Source organism: Alosa sapidissima, chromosome 20 (assembly GCF_018492685.1).
Source record: "Alosa sapidissima isolate fAloSap1 chromosome 20, fAloSap1.pri, whole genome shotgun sequence".
In the NCBI taxonomy this organism is placed as follows: Eukaryota; Metazoa; Chordata; class Actinopteri; order Clupeiformes; family Clupeidae; genus Alosa; species Alosa sapidissima.
The window spans coordinates 10,642,098-10,661,906 of record NC_055976.1 but is presented as its reverse complement, the minus strand read 5'-3'; the positions used below and the strand labels follow the sequence as shown (position 1 = coordinate 10,661,906).

The following is a 19,809-nucleotide window of genomic DNA, read 5'->3' as shown; positions in this document are numbered from 1 at the left end:
AAGTCAATGGTTGTGAGTGTTAATGCATAATTCCGAGAAATATGATAGTAAGCAATTGGAACCATGTTGGAGACATCTTGAGGGTGAAGAGGAGCTCTGCGCTATCATAGCCCTGTACAATGCTGCTTGATCTGGATTCCACAAGGCAGCATTGTAAAGAGGCTAAAAGCAGAGAGCAGTGTTCAAGGCGGTAATATTTGTCTTAGCTACCCTTTCAGTCTTCCTAAAGAAAGGCCATCGGCAAAATTCACATTCAAGTCGACGACGCCTATAAGTAACCATACCAGGTAAACAAAACCACAGTAGGCTACAATAACAAAAAACTGTTCGATAGATACGCTAAATAAAAATCTTTTGTGATGGACAGTGTCAGTCAAATGACAGTCAATAGCGCCCCCACTGGACAGCTAAATAGAGAGAGAGAGAGAGAGAGAGAGAGAGAGAGAAAGAGACGAGAAATTGGGAGATGGGGAGAGGGAGGAGGGGAAAAAATACACACCGTAGTCATGTTCACACGAATATCAGGTGTCAACGTTAGTCTGATATATTATGTGTAAACACATGGATATCTATTACTTTTATACTCTGTAATAAAAACAAAATTATCTGACAGAAGGTCAATTAACAATTTGATGGGCTGCAGCATCACCTCCATAAATGTTAGGCGCTACCAATTATCCTACCATTACACTAAAAAAAAAATATATATATATATATATATATATATATATATTAGACCATCAGTTGGCTGATGCATTCCAAGACCCAAGTCAAATTAATTAGATCGGTCAAGATATTGTATAAGATAGCTGTTCAAGAATCAAAAGGAAAATGAAAAATTGTGTGGGCAGATAAATCTCCCCACGAGAAATCCTAGATATTTCTACCGAACATTCTGTCCTACAATTAGGCTACAGAACAAAACGCAATGGTGTAAAATCTGACAGCCTAGGATTGTAGTCCCCTGGATCACCTATCTTCACTCTTCCTAAGCCATACTGAAACGCACACTGACCATCATTTGGTGAAGGGTTCCCCGATACATTTCTGGCATCTATGGATGATTCCTTCCCGTTTTACTGAACATCGAGTAATCCCTTTGGGGTCGATCCGATGGAACCTCAAAAACAGCTCATCGCCGTTTTAAGATATCTTACCTTCATTATTCCGCCGCAGAATTTGTGTTTGCCAAATGTCAAAAGCAGGCTCTTCGTTTATAATACGAAACGCACAGCACCCCATTTGTTAGTCAAACGGGGGATTTTGAAATTCTAGGTTAGACTATTTTTTATTGAAAGCAATATGAGCCAATCCAAATGGAAGTCAGCTCTATTGATGACTTCGCTGACCAATGGAGGCCAATCTTTTTTTGCAGGCGGTCCTGAGGATGTTTTTTTTTTCCCACCGAGAACGGCTGATTTCGCCATTGGAAAGTGACATGTAGGCTATATTTACATATTTATGCGCTATGAGAAAGACCATTGCCGACGAGTCCATTTGGGTCTACGCATATATTCATTGGATTTATTCCAAAATGCACATCCATAATGAACGTCACTGGATAAGAGGCTCGTTGCCTTTCAGTTTAAATAAACAAGATGTCATCACACAAAAGACATGGAGAAAAGCTCGAATGCAGTTTAATAAATTAATTGCAATTTATTCAATCATTTTCTGCAACAGTTACACTGATCAAACCAAGAGAAATCTTTGACAATGTTGATAAACATCTTCAAAAATATATGTACTATAGTTTATGACCTCCTTGAACAAAACAATATCAGCCCACCACTAAGGCAGGAAGGGTTTGCATCCTTCAGTTCAGGATGTCCACACACACCCAAACCTATCTGCTCACAATCATGTTTAATTTCTACCTCACTGCAGACGGAGGGCCTATACGAGTTACTTGTAAGTTTGGGTTTTATACAAAAACCGAGAATGGATGCATATTTCACTGTCACAGAGCGGGTTTGTTGCGTTACATGGTTATTATAGCCTACAATGGGTTTTACCAAGCATGTCTATTTTGAATTCACAGACCATATAATGATCAATACACAGAATGCAGCGAAGGTGTACACTGCCCTAGTATACAGTGATTTATTATTTTTTTGTCCAACGTTTTGCTTGTTTGTTACTGAATATGAGGTCTGATATTCAACATGAGAGATAGGACAGACCTGGAAGCTTACAAAACCCAGCAGAAATTTACAACGGGCCATAGAAACACTTATTTTGGTGCCAGGCAGGAGTTTAAACGTTCGAACAGCAGGAACCCTACCCTTCACAGCAATCAGCAGCCGCCTCTTAACACTCTCCATGAAGACATTGCCATTAAAACCGACAGATGAATGCTGACAAATAACTTAATCTACACCAAAGCACCACTGTTAGCGAGTACAGGAAGTCTTAAATAGTAAAGGTAGCTTAATAAGAAATGACTGACTGTAGTGAATGGACCCTGTGAAATGGTTAAATCTATGGAGATATTAATGTCAGGCATACATGAGGTCACTTAGTAAAATCTAGATGAAGGTTCAGCAGTCAGAGAACTTCTCCATTCAATTACAATTTCGTAACAACTGAACAGTAATCTGTGTTAATGAAGGGTACCGCAATATTAAGTTACAAACACAACCTCCTATATGAATTCTAATTTCTTTTTTTTTTTCGTTGTAATCTTTGGATTTTTACGTTTTGTGTACATGAAGATATTTGGCTGTGGCTGACATCACTAATACTGCAAGATTCACTTGGAAGTCTTGAAGAATGCCATGCACAGAGTTAACAAAATTTTAAGTGCTTTTTATAAGAGCTGTTACTTTTCTCTTTTCCAGCAAATACACACAGTGAAACCTAAACAATGAACATTTAAAATCCTTCTTTTTTAAAAGGAAAATATTAATATTACCCTAGTCCTTGGTTTTAACTACATCACTACTGCTGTAATTATTGGTGATTACTGTAGTCCCAACCTTTCTTCACAAATATTTTTTTCTGTCAAAACCCATTCATTATGACACAGAATGAGGTTTATGATTTCCTATATGTTTCCTAATGTTTTTTTTTATTTTTTTAAGAGAGCAATGATGATGCTCCACATACATTAGTTGCTTATTTCATATCTCGTTCTGCTACAGCAAAGCTCATCACGTTCATACACTGTATCGGAGCAGAGACCCCTAGTGAACAGAGATGAGGTCAGCGAGAGTCTGCGGCAGAAAGTGCTCTGGCTATTTGTGTTTGTTTGTTTGTTTGTTTGTTTTTTTGTTTCAAGTTCTTCCGAGTCTGAGGACATGATTCCAGTGTGGACCTGCCTGATTCACATTAACGGCCAAACCAGAACCTAAACTGGAACTCAACTGCATTCACAGATCTTTCTCTGCAGCAGACTGGCAGGTGGAATCTAGTATCCAACACCGTGGAATATACTCAAGTATGTCTCCACAACCACATGCTGACCGCCCACCACACACACCGCCACACACAGCATGTGCGCAAGGCGCACACACGCACGCACACACACACACACACACACACACACACACACACACACACGTACCCTAGACACAAGAGGTGGTCTGAGGATGCACATTCAGATTTTGGGATGATTGTCCCGTGACCATTGCTTGACTATGGAAGAGGAAATAATAGAGGAAAACAAAAATAAAACTGAATTAAAAGAAACCTTCTCCTGAAGCTTGTCACTAGAACTTAGGGAATATGTTGAATAATACAGCACAGTAAGACTTCATCAGATGAGGTGGTTGGAGGGGGTGGGGTGGGGAGAAAGCACATGCTTTTAGTCCTCATCTCCCGCTGATTCCTTCACTCTTGCCTTTCTCTCTCTCTCTCTTCTTCCTTCTCTCTTTCTCTCTCTCTTTCTGGTTTCTGGTTGACTATACAGCGTTCTCCTCCTGCCAAAAGTAAGAGTTATAGGATCTCCAAATCCACGTGCCGCACCTCTGGGTTCCGTTGCTGTGGGGTGAACAAGGGCAATGTCAGTAAAAAGGAACACCACTGGCACCTAAACAGCTCATATTCCCTGACATGGCTGCCATAATCAGATGATTAAAACTGCCTCATGACATTGATATAAGCTAATAACTGAGGGCAACTACTACTACAACTACAAGTACACTTCCAAATACACACTAATGGTCTGGCTGTGTGTGTGTGTGTGTGTGTGTGTGTGTGTTTGTGTGTGTTAAACAAACTTAACTACAAACATCACAACACAAATGGAAGTGTAGACAACATTTTGAAACCATTAGGTGTATAGCCAAAAATAAAATATACTGACTGTGGTTGGTATTATATTCTGGGTGGGACACTTTTGTCAAACTAAAATTTCAACCTCTCTTAACCAGCAATCGGTAACCTCACATGCATCCTAGCTCGCCAAATTACTTTGCCAAACTTGCCATTTGACCATTCAAAGAGGACTCCGATGAAAGCTAAATCTGTCCGACAGTAGAAATGGCACTCCTGCCTTCAATATTTATATATAAAAAAAAAAAAAAAAAAAAAAAAACACACACCACACAAACACACACACGCAAACAAATAAGTAACATCATTCTGTTGAAGTGTACAATAAAGTTGTATAAAAAGTTTCCATTTCAACAGGTTCAATAAAGCCACAAATCTTAGACACCATTTACAGTCTTTAAGTTCTCAAGCCTGCGATGTATGAGCACCAGAGCACTAGAGCGAACACATCAACCCTTTCATCACACAGAGTTCAGTCTGACGCAGAAAAACATGGACCATTTCCCCCTCTTCTTTTTCCTCCATATTACATGGTGGCGTGAGAGCCTCTGTTAAATCTCAAAAAATTGTTCAACAAATTTTTGTTAAACAAAAATTGCTCTGACATTTTACCACAGAAAAAAAGTGCAATATGAATGGGTGTGTGTTTCTGAGTGTATGGGTGTGTGCGTTTCTGAGTGTGTGTGTGTGTGTGTGTGTCTGTGACTGAGTGAGTGAGTGAGTGTGATTGAGTAAATGAGAAAGTGAGTGAGAAGAGAGTGCGAGTGTGTGAGTTTGTGAGAGCGAGTGTGAGTGTGTGTATAAGTTTGTGAAAGCGAGCATGAGTGTGTGTGTGTGTGTGTGTAAGTGTGAGTGTGTGAGAGTTTGTGAGAGTGAGTGTGAGAGTTTGTGAAAGCGAGTGTGAGTGTGTGGGGGAGAGTTTGTGAGAGTGAGTGTGTGTCTGTGTGTGTGTGTGTGTGAGAGAGACTTTGTCAGAGTGAGTGTGAGTGTGTGTGTTTGCAAGTTTGTGAGAGCGAGTGTGAGTGTATGTGTGTGTGAGAGCGAGTGTGAGTGTATGTGTGTGTGAAAGCGAGTGTGAGTGTATGTGTGTGAGAGTTTGTCAGAGCGAGTGTGTGTATGGGGTGTGCGAGCCTCCACCTTAAGCTCCTTCTCCAGGCGGTCCACTTCAGCTCCGAGTGTGTCGATGATATTCTCCCCATGCTTTAGCATGAAGTTTTCCAGCTCCTCTGGGGTCTTCACCTGCTGAATATCCTACACACACAGACACACACACACACAGTCAAATTCAAACACCAAGAGCACATTCTGTGAGAGCATATTGTATGATGCAAAAGAGAAAATGGGGTCTTTTTGTAACTCAGTGCTAAGCTAATCACTAAGCTCAATCCACTGAGAGCCAGAGACAAGCAGATGAAACATCCGTTGAATTGAATGTGAATAAAGGGAAAAATAAAAAAAACTAATGACCACAGCAAATGGCTGTCATTTTAGTAAGAAGTATGCCAGCTTAGAACATGTAATGATCCAGTATAAAGTATTTGGATCAGCAGTGATCCAAAATATGTGTGAATATATAGACAGTAGTCATTCAGTTTATTTCTTCTAATGAAATATCAAATGTTCTGATTAACTACATGTGAAAGCCCTCCATTAACTATGAGACCAAGCAAGGGTGATTCTGATCCAGTGCTGCTTTACGAGCCTGTTGGCTCCATGATAAAGACACCACAATCTGAGTATTAGGTGTGTGTGCGTGTGTGTGTGTGTGTACATTTGTGCACTGCAGTAGCATGCGGTGAGTTTCTGTTTTAGGCAAGCAAAACTGATGACAACCATGTTGATGAAATCCAGTCGACTTCAAGCACTGGGTTTTTTAACGTTAAATCCCAGTTAAATGCAAGATGAACTAGATGAAAATATTGACCTATAGCAGCCAATAAGCCAGTTGATGCTAGGCCAGTTAGGTTGGCAGTTTCGCTGGTCGGAAAAAAGTGAATCTCTAACATTACCGTATTAATCCAGATTTCATTTGAACATCAGAGTGGGGGCACTAAATATTTGAGCTTGGATGTGACCTTAACCAAACCAAATAGTGAATCTCAAACAGAACACTCCATGCTTCAGGAGCTTCAGCCAACAAAACACCAACACATGACTAAACAGTACGATCTCTCTCAAGACTCTCCCTTTTTTTTTTAATTTCCCCTTAGGGATCAAAAGTATCTATCTATCTATGGCCTATTTGTCTACTTCCTTACATTTAGGATCTGGTCGATGTCCTGCTTCTCCAGGTAGGAGCGCGTCACCACCCGCCCGTCAAAGTCCACCTCCGCTTTGAAGCGCACTTTGCTTAGGCCTATGTCTGTGGCCTTCACGTCGTGAATCGCCCTGTAAACGTAGCCGTGAGGAAAAAAAAGGAACAGAGAGAGAACAAAATGGATCTTAAATGACGGTTTAGTCTCATTTACGTATTGCTAGGACACGTGTACAAAGTGTACGACTAGAAGACTTTTTTTTTTTCTAACCGTTTTCTAACACATCCTCTGAATTTGAAATTCTGGGGGCTATAGCAAAGTCCCTTTAGGCAAGTCCCTCCACTCGGCAGCCATATTGCTTTTTGGGCACTCATCGGGCATCCTATTCGGCAGAAATGCACGTGCGCAAGGCTTCACGACACCAACCTTGCTCCAGCGGCGAGTTCACAACACATGATTGGCACGATGTCTTCACAACACATCATATGATTGGCTCAATGTATTCACATCACACCACATGATTGGCACATGTCGACGTTTTGCCGAGGAAGGGGTGGGATATGTGTAGACAACGGCGTTACAAACTAACCCCATTCATTTCTATGGAGGATTTTTTGAGTGCTGTGTCTCCTCATTAGAAAGTCTCTGGCTACAGTACTTCACTATTTCAAAATCCGGATTTTGAAGTGTGGATTTGATTGGATTTCACTGTGTGTTTCCCTGAGCACAAAACACAGGCTTACTGGAGCACACGCTGTGGGACTGACCTTACTGCAGGGTCATTTTCTAAGAACTCCGTGAGCTTTTGCACATGCTCAGCCTGGATGGAGCGTCCCAGCAGGGCCTCTGTGTTGGTGTAGATGAGGAAGGCCGATACAGCGCCCAGCAAGGTGCCCACACCGAGAGAGCCCAGACTGTCGTAGTACGGATTACCTGAGGTAGGGAGCAACGCAGAGAACATTTCTAATATCTATAGCCATGGTAACAATCTGGTCATCAGTGCCGCAAGCCTTAAAGAGGAAAAATGTATTTCATGTTCAGTATGTACAGGATTAGTACTTTGCCTATAGCACCCTCTGCTGGTAAAAATACTGGCTGACAGGTGAAAATACTACTGGTTCAACCAACAATATAATAAACCATAGACATTTGTTCCATTGTTCACAGATCCAGTGTAACCTTTTAAGAATGAGAATATCTAGCTGCAAACAGCTCATTAACAAGTCATTAACACAAACACTTCTTTCTGACATACGTTTTGCACGCAATGAAAACCCATTTCGATTTTCTACCTGTGAGGGAGGTCAGACCCATGCATCCAGCAGCCATGATCACTCCAATTACAGCGGCCGCATCCTCTAATAAGACCACGTTAGTGCTGGGGTCACGGCTCTGCATCACTGAAGAAAACAAAAACAAAACATAAATATTTCAGTAACCTCACACATACAAATTTCCCTTCTATACTTTTTTACTGCTAATGTGACAAGTTCGATCAAAGACTTGATTGATTTGCCTACATGCCGACGACAAATGTGCTCTAACGAGAAACACCGACACCCACCGTACTCATAGAAGGAGACCTCCTGCTGCTGTGCACTCTTTTTGATCTCGTTGATGGCAACCAGGAGCGTCGCTAGGGGGGCAAAAAGATAGCAAAAAGATGCAATTACTCTGCCACACTGCTCCACATGAAAGAATAAATATCACTGGCAAAAAAATGCACGCTCCAGAAAAAAAAAAAAAAAAAGAGCATTATTCGTCAACCTACCTCCTTCAGAAACAAGGGATCCTGCCAAAATGCAGTACGCCTAGGGGAACAAGAGAAAGATTAGGCATTTGCCAGCAATAACATTTGTGCTCTTAACCCATAGCAGGAGGCCCAGCAGCATGATATCGAGTGTGGCATATGGCGTCTTACCCAAAGGAGGGACTCAATTGGCTGCGGATGCAGGAGGCCCATGATGCCGTGGTACCAGGACAGGCCTGCGCCCATCATGAAAATGCCCACGCCGCTGATAAGGGAGGCGATGTAGCGCATGTTGGAGAACCCATACCTGCGTGTGTGTGTGTGTGTGTGTGTGTGTTGGGGTGGGGGTATGAGAAACACAAGAACAGTGGAACTTGAGCTCAGCATGATTTACACAACAAAGATTCAGATGCACTTGTTCAATCAAACAGTAGCATCAGACTGCAGGATTTTAAAGCTGTGTCAGGGATCAGACATTGCAAAGCACTGCAAGCAGAGATGACTCTAATTGGTCTTCATAAATACATGTAAACACAACTGAGTAAATTAGAATTCGATTCAAATCAAAGGTGAAATGAAACTTGGTGTCAGCACAACCTTGTTCTGAATAACTACTTCTGAGGAGCTGGGATGCAGAGTTCCTATCATGCAGACTCAGCTGATCCACCACTACCAGATCTGCTGCATAATAATGTGTCTGATCAGCTAATTTACTCTATCAGGGTTCCCAAACTAAGTCAAGTGTAAAATTCCATGACTTTTCCCTGACAAGAAAATCTAGTTTTCCATGACCTATAATGAGAAGATCTCTGAGCAGCCGCATTGTGTTCAAGAATCTTTGACTTTTTTTAGAGCGGAATATGAATAAATGGGTATTGAAGAAGCAATGTTGGGCTAACCATCACCACTCACACATGCAGTAAAGCTAATAACCAGATATACACCAATTCTGTGTGGAAATACATTTGTATTAATGTGTTTTGGCAAGTATATTCTAAACTGCCACAACAAAATTCCCTGATATTCCATGACTTTGCCCCAGATATTATTAAATTCCCTGATTATCCATGTCTGGAATCTTAGACTAGACAAACTCTTTTTCCAGAAATTCCATGATTTTCCAGAAATTCCATGACCCGTGGGAACCCTGCTCTATACAGTCTAAGAAAACCATAACCATCCTCGATCATCCACACGCCAACTGGTGTGTGTGTGTGTGTGTGTGCCACGGCTCTTACGGGTGGACAGCATCGGGATTCCTCACAGACTGACTGATGCCAATGGCTAAGAGGGCCTGTGTAAGGATGACAGAATGAGTGGAGAGAAAATAAAGGGTGTGAGGGAGAGCAGTTCACATGGTTAATGGAGACACTATGGAGACTATGACTGACAGCTTCCTTTCTTTTGTATTAAGCAAACACATTAGTGCTAAGGGTGTGGGCAGGACTGACCTGATTTGCTGTGTCCGCCAATGAGTGAATGGCTTCGGAGAACATGCTGGCTGACCCAGTGTACACCCAAGCAAGCAGCTTGAAGAAAAAGTTCAGTCCATTTCTGTGGTGAAAAGAGAGAGAGAGAGAGAGAGAGAGAGAGAGAGAGAGAGAGAGAGAGAGAGAGAGAGAGAGAGAGAGAGAGAGAGAGAGAGAGAGAGAGAGAGAAAGAAAGAAAGAAAAAAAGAAAAAAAGAAAGAAAGAAAAAAAATTGAATGAACAGCAAAGCACACCCCACGCAGGTTTTATCATCAAACATTATACATTTTAAAATTGAGATCCAAGGACTCTGCACAGGTGACACACCAACCAGTCTGAAGTTTGGCTAAAACAGAGGTCAACAAATTTACGTAATGGGCGCCTGTCCACCACTGCTAACAAGTGTATCAAGAGAAAATTTACATCAAGAGGAAAGTATCTTGGTAACCGTTTCACACCAGAGGGAAAAACACATTCATACGTGTGTGTGTGTGTGTGTGTGTGTGTGTGTGTGTGTGTGTTTGTTTCCCATCGACACACATTGGAAAATAGAATCTATTCTGGTTACCCAGTGACCCAGAAGAATGTGGATTTTCTATGTAATAAGCCGCATGCTCAGGGAATGAAGGGAACACAACAGAACATTCTGGCAGGTAATGAGAGATTCCAGAGGTCACAATGAAAGGTGAGGCCCATTATCCGTGGCCACGGTAGCCATAGGAGAGCTGTGGTTTTAACAGCGGGCCATCATCAGTGCAAGCATGTGACCCCCGAGGTCATGTCATGGGTAAGACACGGAGGAAGATCATCAAGAAAAGAGACTAATATCTGTACTAATGTAGGCAATATTTCTACACCAGCATCATGTGTTTTGATTAACTGTTTCTGTTTCTACTGTACGCATCGGTGGTAATATGGCATGATTCAGCATATAGGGGATGTTGCGGCCACTTCTGGTTTGAGACAACTCGGTGAGAACAAACACATTGACAAGTGATGTGATTCAAAATGGCACCATTTAGTCAGGTCATTTTTCCATTAGACACCTGGTAGTTTTGTAGGGGCACTCACTCACTCAGTCCAATTGTTGTCAACTTCAGACCGTAACCCTTTGCCATTTAATCTACTGTAGCTCATCAGAATGGTTATATGACATCTTCAATGAACAAATAGAACCATATGGTTTTGACAATAACATTCATCTACCGTAGTATTCTACATGAGAGCATGCAGAATGGATTAGTCCTCTGGGCTCTGTGCACTAGCCTACTTGAAGTCGGCAAACCAGTTTCCTGTTCGTTGCCATGGCTGTCAACAAGCACCTGAAGTGCGGAGTGCTTTAGTTGTACCAAAACGTAAGAAATACAATGTACGGGAGTCTTAATGTTCTGGGCGGCTCTAATGAGCGCTGCTGTGAGCCACTCTGCTCGACTTCCAAGTCGTTATAAAAAGCGATTTCAGCCTCCATCTTTTCCCTAAAAATGCCAGCCTACGTGCAGTGGCTGCACAAAATAAGGTGAGCACGTGTTTTGGAACAACTGAAGCTCTCCTCTTCAGGTGCTTGTTGACAGCCATGTCAACGAACAGGAAACTGGTTTGTCGACTTAGTAGGCTAGTGCTATAGGTGCTATGAGAATATCATGTACTATAAGCTACTACACTGCTCCAACACCAGAGGCTAACCATACAGAGCTGCTGTGGTATGTCTTAAGGTCTGGACTGTGCTAGAATGAACTGTCTGTGTCTGTGTTTTAACTTCCTGTGGTCCATTAGGAGCCAAGTGTGAATGGACAGGGTGTGGATGACAGACTGTCCCTCATGTGACCGCACACACATCACATGCCCACTAAACTCAATCACTTTAATCTAATAGCCAGCAGGCCCTCACCGACCATAACGCCCCATGCTGCCACACACACCGGCTGAGTTAACTTCAAAACTGTACACGCAGCGCAGAACCCATACTGTACAGGCAGAACACAAATACGCAGAACACACATGCGCAGAACACACTGTACAGGCAGAACACAATGTACAGGCAGAACACAAATACGCAGAACACACATGCGCAGAACACACTGTACAGGCAGAACACAATGTACAGGCAGAACACATACTGTACAAGCAGAACACATACATGCAAAACACATACACGCAGAACACATACACGCAGAACACATACACAACACATTGTGGGCAGCCGTGGCCCACTGGTTAGCACTCTGGACTTGTAACCGGAGGGTTGGCGGTTCGAGCCCCGACCAGTGGGCCGCGGCTGAAGTGCCCTTGAGCAAGGCACCTAACCCCTCACTGCTCCCCGAGCGCCGCCGTTGTAGCAGGCAGCTCACTGCGCCGGGATTAGTGTGTGCTTCACCTCACTGTGTGTTCACTGTGTGCTGTTTGTGTTTCACTAATTCACCGATTGGGTTAAATGCAGAGACCAAATTTCCCTCACGGGATCAAAAAAAGTATATATATAATTTATACACATATATATAAATAAATAAATAAAACACACACATATACACACTTACAGTATACACGCAGAACACATACACGCAGAACCCATACAGACAGAACCCATACACCAGACACACTTGGTGTGGGTCTGGTTCATACTTTATAACGAACCAACCAAACTCTAACTTGGCTAACCAAGACATCCAACAGAAAAGCATATAAATCTCATTTGATCAATCAGGCTCTAGTTTGGCCAAGCGATACACCATTAAGAATAGTAGACCACCTGAAGAGCATTTGGTGTGGTAACACTTTCACATTAAAACAAACTGTACACTTAGAGGTATGTGTATGTTCATATTGCAAATACATGATAGAAAACAGAATCTAGTTATTGTAAATTAGAGACTTACATGCATATAGCTACCATAACCACCTTCCCTGGCCCTTGTAGAAATGTGGCTCTCTTGCCTGATCGAGGCTAGCAGAAAAACAAAACAATTTCAGACCAATACCATGTGCACAAAGAAAACATCAATGCATGCTAATTTTAGTCATGGCCCTGTTCAAATACACATTATGCAACATCATGATGGACTTTTTGTTTACTGTATGTCAAACAAACCGGTCAAGGGAAACACCATGGGTGTGTCTACTGGCCCACTTGTGTGGCTTATGATGATAATGATGTTTATGTCACTCTTTTGACCACAACATATCCTGCTCTGTAATCAGACATGGGGGACTCGAGTCACATGACTTTACTCGAGTCACATTTTTTAAGACTTGCTTGATCAACATGTATAAAAGACTCGACTTGACTTTGACTTGCTATTCATGACTTGAGACTTGACTTAGACTTGAGACAAATGACTTGACTTTTTATTTTTTTCATAGATATTAAGGAGTTAACTTTACGATTTTAGAAAATTTGCTTAGGTGCTGTTGCATGCGTCACGCGAGCGAACCTGTCATTGTGCCAAGTGACGCGACGCGACAGACCAACAGCAAGTGCGAGATCAAATGAGACAGACTCAGGTAGGCTAACTTGCAAATATGGAAGGCTCCACGTTTATACCAAAACATAATGTTTGGCTTCACAGATGATTTATCTGACAAGTCAAAGAAGAAATGAACAGCAAGTGTGCAAAATAGCGACATAACCACCACCACGTTGATTTTCATCCGAAGTTAGTCGTGTTAGAAACCTAACGTCAAATTTGAGGCATGTTAAGAGTTGGCTTTGAATCTATTATGCTTTTTAGTTAACGCCCTATTAGGTTAAAATGTGTGAAATGGCAAAGTGAAACATTTTCTTGTCTAAGTTTAATCTTGATATATAGCGAAAATGTTGCCAATGTAACCTAAAGTAAGCACTATTATATAATACTGTAGGTCTACTTGAAATACATTTATTTTTATTTGTATACATTTCATCTTATTCTATAAACCGTTCAGATGTAGGCTATGTGGCTTGAATGAATGCAATGTCTATTTGTTTGTTACAAATAAAACTCCAGCAGTTCATAACTAGCCTATTGTAGCTTATTTTAAAATAAAAACAAGTCAAAGTATGCTTTATTGTAACATGGGTAAATCATCATAAATTTCAATGATTTGGCTATGACTTGACTTGACTTGCTTGACCCAAGCTATGACTTGACTTGACTTGCTTGACCCAAGCTGACTTGACTTGACTTGCTTGACTGTCACAAAAAATGACTTGGACTTGCTTGAGTATTGAAGGTTAAGACTTGAGACTTGCACATGTGTGACTTACTCCCACCTCTGTCTGTAATATACTGTAGACTGTCTTAACGCAGAACTCTCTACTCAGAAGGAAAAACCATACAGTGTGCTTTGTATTCAAATATACTAAAATAACTATTGGGTAATATACAATGACAGGATAATTTCATGAAGATGCTGTAATTTCATAACAATTAATGTCCTTGAGTATCTCACAAATTATGATTCACCTCTACATGGAAGGTCATCAGCAGCATGCTAGTCCATACCAGTCCCAGGCTTACCTTAGTGTTGCCCCAGAAGTCCTTATACTCCTTTAATAGCTGCTGATTTCTGAAGATATCTGGAACAAAGATGGTCACAAAATGAGCAATAAAACACCCAATGACATCGGTCAGCTATTTACATTGATAACAAGGAGCTGATGGCTTCTAATCCGGAGTCTTGGGGTAAGGTCCATTGTTTAGATTCTGCGTGGTTACCGTGCTCCATACACCACATGTAGATAATAATTAATGGGCTGGAGTGGAGGAGCACTAAATTGAAAGGGTATGTGAGATCATTTGGGGGGGGGGGGGGAGTCTGTTAAAGCCGGGCTGAGGATAGAAAAGTGAGGTAGTTCAGGTGCATACTCTCTTGGTACTCTTGTTCAATTTCTTTTCGCAGATTTCGCTCTCGGGCAAGAGCCTCAGGACTGCCCCACACATCCAGAGCTCTGACAGAAAAGACACAAAGAATTCGTCAAAGATTAGGACATTCAAACATATATTCTGTGTGCATGCAACTTATGAGATAATGGTGAGGCAAATCAGTGTAATTGTAATTTATTGAATGCGTATAAATAAAGTACATACTTTGCCTCCACATCTGAGCGCAGAAAGACTGTAAAAGCCTCTGTGTCATCGTGTGGACTCCGGCGACGGATTTTCCGTAGCTGTTCCAGGTCACTAGAGAAGAACAAGAGGTCACAGTCTTGAATTCACAACCAGACACAACAAGAGCAACCGTCTAGTCAGGACACAGTGCAGAGAATTTCTACTTTAGAACTTAATCGCTTCTCCTCTCTTTCTATCGCAGATGCAGAATATAATATGTACGCTGTCCATCACAATTACACATCAAACTTCAATCAACATACAAACATAACAGAAGAAAATTAAACTCTACTCAAAAGGACAAAGAGCTTTCCCAGTTTTGAACTGCTCCTCTACACTTCTTCATGAGATTTGCTTCTGAGGTTACACTGCCATTCCAGTAACATAACAAAACAAACTACATTAACAAAAAAAACAAAACATAACACACCACTGCCGCATTACATGGCTGGAAAAACACATATTTACAGTCAGGGTTCCCACTCTAAGTCAAATATAAAATCCAATGACTTTTCCCTGACAAAAAAACCCCTCAATTTCCATGACTTACTATATAATACACCGACCAATGATTTCAGAGTAGCCGCGTAGCGTTTAAGAAACTTGTACTTTTTTAGAGTAAATAAATGGGCATTGAATAAACAAAGTAGGGCTACTCAAGCAAGTGATAAAGCTAATAACCAGATATATACCAGTTCTGCGTGGACATATTTGTATTATGTATTTTGGCAAGTACAGTACATTTTAAACTGCTACAAGAAAATTCCCTGATATTCCACGATTTTCCCTGACTTTCCATGTCTGGAATAGACGTTTCAAAATTCCATGACATTACAGAAATTCCATGACCCGTGGGAACCCTGTCCAGGTCCAAATACACATATGAATCATGATGGCCTCCGTTAGATATTCTGTATGTACCTGGGCTTCAGACAGAACTCATTCATGGCTCTGACGGCGGTGATGAAGTTGTTCTGGGTGTACTTAGTCCCATACTCTCTCTTCTTCAGGACGGCTCGGACTGAGGGCACACATCACAGTGACAACACAGAATCACTTGTTTTTTATTTTTCTTTTTTTTTTAAAAAGCTTTTAGTTTAGTCCTTATTCATGTATGGGAAACTGGGCCATAGTGTCAACGGGTCAAATAATCATTCCCATCTACTTACACAGGCATATGCACATCCACAAATAAACACTACAGCAATACAGCATGATCTCTGAGTTACCTTTTACTTGGATAGCCTCTGTTTTGGTCAGTCCTTGGAGTTTAGCATCTGAAAAGATGAATGGGTTACAGCTTGTGTTTCTCAACAAGGTGAACAGTGAGTGACACAGGGGATAAATAACCAAAACTTACCGGCGCCATCTTTTGAAGACGTGCCTGAGGAGAACATAAACATGCTTAGGCACATGCTGTCTTTTGCTTGTGATATGTAGCAATGATAGAAGATAGATAGATAGATAGATACTTTATTGATCCCCAGGGGAAATTCTAGAAGGAAATGCATTACCTTCAGGAGACGGCTGAGCTCCTGCTGCTGCCAATACCTTCTCTGCTGTGACAGGGGGGTCAGTTGACACAGGAGGCCCGTCTTTACCGCTGCCCGTCGTTGAATAGTACTGGACTTGCGCCCAGGCAAATGGTGACACTCGACAGTCAGGAAAGCTGAGCCACACATTTTGTACCTTGGTACCATTTTGCCAACCTGAACAGAGAACAGCAATTTGGTTTTGGTCTGAATTACCCAAATAGGTTATAACAGACAAAATATGCAAGTCAAGGGCAAGCACAATCCATCATTAGTTATAATAATAACAATAACAAAGAACAGACAAATAGGAATGAACAAGACACGATGATGCATAGTAATGTACTATGTACTGGTTATTGTACTAATTATTATGAAAATAAGGCAACATACCCAAATATTGCTCACCATAGCAAGGGCGGGCCAGTCTAGGGGGCCATTGTGTAAGGGGGGCTCGTTGATGCAGGTAAACCCTGCAGAAGACTTGCCATGGTCTGTGGGCTAAGCCGGGGAACATCCTCGCTCTGGCAAGGCTCGGGAAAACGTTGGAACCTGCTGTGTAAGCACAGGACAGGAGCGAAAATGTCTTAGCGTTGAATTAGTTACAGAGTTAATGTCCATACATTTGACATCTAGACGTCAACCTAACAAACAAACTGAAACAATAGAACCACCAACTATCCAGCGACAAACCAGGCAACAATTCTATGAGAAGCGACATTGAAAGCATCGTGCACGTCATGCCTGCATGTCATGTGCACATCCTTAACAGGAATTCTTCTAGATACGATAGCCATGCTAAGCTAATGTCTTTCATTCGGATATGCTGGCTATGTCAATGGGCCCTCCACTTTTATCCACACACAAGCCGTTTGAGGTCATAGCGTCAGTGGGGCCACGTTGGTGTTGAAATGTCCCATTTGATGTGTGCAATTTATGACAATAGACTTTCGTTATCCAAAAGCTAGGTGGTTAGTTAGCTAACAAAGTTTTGAGCAATGTAGAGACTTACTTAGCAAACTGTAATGTCATCCATATCTAGCTTACAGGAAATGATTGGACTGAAATAACAAGACACACATTACGAAAGCCAAAGCATTATTAATAACGTTGGTCAGCAATTTTGCCTGGGTGGCTGGCATACGCCACTGCGAGCTCTGAGACTCACTGAACTTATAAATTAACGTTAGCGATTTGTATAACTATTGAGTGATAGCTAGCTAATGTAACGTTACACTGGTGCTTCAAGACATATTTTAATAGTTGCCGTTAACGTTAGTAAACGCTAATTTAGTCGTACAGGGGTTCTTACAATCAAACTATCGCCATAGCAAGTGTAGGATACCTAAATGATTTAGGTTGTTAATACTGGAGTCTAGACGTTAGCTGACAATCAAGAGTAAAATAATCAGGTTACCGGCTAAGGCTATTGACGTTAGCCAAGTTAGCAAGCTTGACAGCTAGCTGGCTCAAACTCCTAGAATGAATACATTTACATGAATCTCTACATTCACATATAACTGTTAGACATGTACGTGTAAATATAAACAACCACCCGGTACAACAGTCTTACCTTTTTGTGTTGATTTTTATTCTGCATATCTCAGTCCATTTCTACTTTTTGACTACCTTGCTATCTGCTAACTAGCTAACCACTGCAGCACTCAGCATCAGCCATACAAAAACATTGAAGGTATAACAACAAAAGTCTCGCGAGAAAATGTCCACTCCAGGGTGTGTTCAAGTACGCGAGGGTTGCGCCGTTCTGTGCGGTCCTATGGGTCCAGTGTCCATTTGAGATGCTGTCCGTTCTGCTTGTGCAAACTCTGGTGTTCATAAACAGTCGTGGATCTGTAGGCCTACATGAAAACAAAACAAAGTGTCTCGGAACGAGCCATATTATCACAGCCACAGGTGAGTTGATTGCAGATGAGCTCAAATGTCAACAACCAGTGTAGGTTGGTCTATCAGGGGCCCGCAGGAGATATTTTAAAAGTGAAGGGGACTAGCCTAGAAATCTAGACGCACCCTAGCGACAGCAAATTACATAATGTGGGTCTGGCTCGTCAGGCTAGAGGGGGACCACATTGTGAGCAAAAACCCAGATAGTGAAATCAGTGCTTCCAGATATCTGACCACCACTTCTGACCCACTGTCGACCATCATAATATTTGAAACTTGTAGGGTTCCCACGGTCATGCAAAATCTGGAAAAGTCATGTAATTGTAAAATCCCATTTTCCAGGCCTGGAGAAATCATGGATTTGAGTAAATTCATTGAAAGTTTTGGAAAAGTCATGACATTTAATTTAATCATACCAATAGGAAGGAGATGGCGTACATGTCAATACTTTCTTCAACTGTATGGCAGTTTAGATAATAGCAGTTAATATGCTGTTACCTCATTTATTTTGTAGTTCAGAGTGTGTCAGGTCGACATTGTTCTGTTGCTCAGTGAGACAATGAATATGCCACTTAAATATTTTTAAAAAAGATCTGAAAACATACCTGTACAGGAAAGCTTTTAGTTAACTCATCTTATCCTGTAGACTACATTTTCAGATTATTCTACATCTGCTACTATTGGAGGGCGCAGCCAGCCAAAAGCAGATGGGCTCCCCCTATTAAGTCAGGTTCTGCTCAAGGTTTCTTCCTGGAATATGGGAGTTTTTCCTTGCCACAGTTGCCATATGGCGTGCTTGTGGGGGGTAAGAGGGTTAAGGCTGCCAGTCTTATGACGTCATTTTCTATATTTTTGATATGTTGCTGAGTATATCATAAACAGCAAAGAAAAGTGATTGATAATGACTGACTATTATTGTGTTACATGCTTCAAATGTAAAGCACTTTGAGCTGCATTCTGTGTATGAAAGGTGCTATACAAATAAAGCTTTATTATTATTATTATTATACTTATTCAGTGTGTTCTAATGTTCATGCATTATTTGTACATATTCGTATTGTAATGACATATTTACTTTCACAGTATTTAATCAGTAAATAGCTTTACTGAATTTTGACCTGGTGCTGCTTGGCGAAAATAAAACCATGCAGATTGGATTTTGAATGTAATTGCTTACAGCTTCCACAAGGAGGCAGAGAAACTGTGGATACAAGTGTATCTGAGCAAACAGGAATTGGGATAATATAGGAACACTGTCCTGGGGCATATTATCCATAACCTAAAGAAGCAGCTGACACCCCCATTAGTGTTTAATTATGAATAGACTTTGTATTTCCGTCCAGTTTTCTTCATTTTAGCGTTTCTGAGAACCAAAAGGGGAACAGGATGTGTTCGGGCCCACATCTTGGAAAGTACCCTCTGGGGCAAAACAAGTTTTCTACAATTGTGGAATGTGTGCGCTGATAAAACTATAACCCCCCCCCCCCCCCCCCTCTTCCTTCCTCTTCCTTACTTTCTTGGCCTAAACTATCCATCACTTCA

The 19,809-nt window shown here is 41.4% G+C and overlaps 1 protein-coding gene across 4 annotated transcripts; it reads right to left on the bottom strand.

Moving 5' to 3' along the window:
* Nucleotides 1-1,639: 1,639 nt before the first annotated feature.
* slc30a9 (solute carrier family 30 member 9) lies at nucleotides 1,640-18,092 on the bottom strand. 4 transcript variants are annotated; one of them, XM_042075186.1, is made up of 21 exons: nucleotides 17,939-18,068; nucleotides 17,378-17,426; nucleotides 16,759-16,920; nucleotides 16,348-16,542; nucleotides 16,194-16,217; nucleotides 16,063-16,110; nucleotides 15,755-15,854; nucleotides 14,813-14,905; nucleotides 14,591-14,673; nucleotides 14,243-14,301; nucleotides 12,623-12,690; nucleotides 9,732-9,834; nucleotides 9,519-9,574; nucleotides 8,452-8,587; nucleotides 8,302-8,341; nucleotides 8,095-8,166; nucleotides 7,823-7,930; nucleotides 7,298-7,463; nucleotides 6,534-6,663; nucleotides 5,413-5,526; nucleotides 1,640-3,981 (listed from the first exon to the last, which is right to left on the bottom strand). In XM_042075186.1, the coding sequence occupies exons 3-21, from the start codon at nucleotides 16,880-16,882 to the stop codon at nucleotides 3,937-3,939; spliced, it is 1,764 nt and encodes a 587-aa protein (XP_041931120.1). In that variant the 5' UTR covers nucleotides 16,883-16,920; nucleotides 17,378-17,426; nucleotides 17,939-18,068; the 3' UTR covers nucleotides 1,640-3,936. The 4 variants fall into 4 exon arrangements, with proteins under 4 accessions (XP_041931120.1, XP_041931119.1, XP_041931122.1 ...); XM_042075185.1 differs by lacking the exon at nucleotides 17,378-17,426 and having other exon boundaries at nucleotides 17,939-18,092; XM_042075188.1 differs by lacking the exon at nucleotides 17,378-17,426 and having other exon boundaries at nucleotides 16,774-16,920; nucleotides 17,939-18,092.
* Nucleotides 18,093-19,809: the final 1,717 nt, after the last annotated feature.

Coding starts and splice junctions, on each gene's coding strand:
- slc30a9 (XM_042075185.1), bottom strand. CDS start 16,882: ATGTTCCCCGGCTTAGCCCACAGACCATGGCAAGTCTTCTGCAGGGTT. Junction 8,342..8,451: donor CAATTGAGTCCCTCCTTTGG/GTAAGACGCCAT, acceptor TTGTTCCCCTAG/GCGTACTGCATTTTGGCAGG. Junction 7,464..7,822: donor GGGTCTGACCTCCCTCACAG/GTAGAAAATCGA, acceptor TCCCTACCTCAG/GTAATCCGTACTACGACAGT.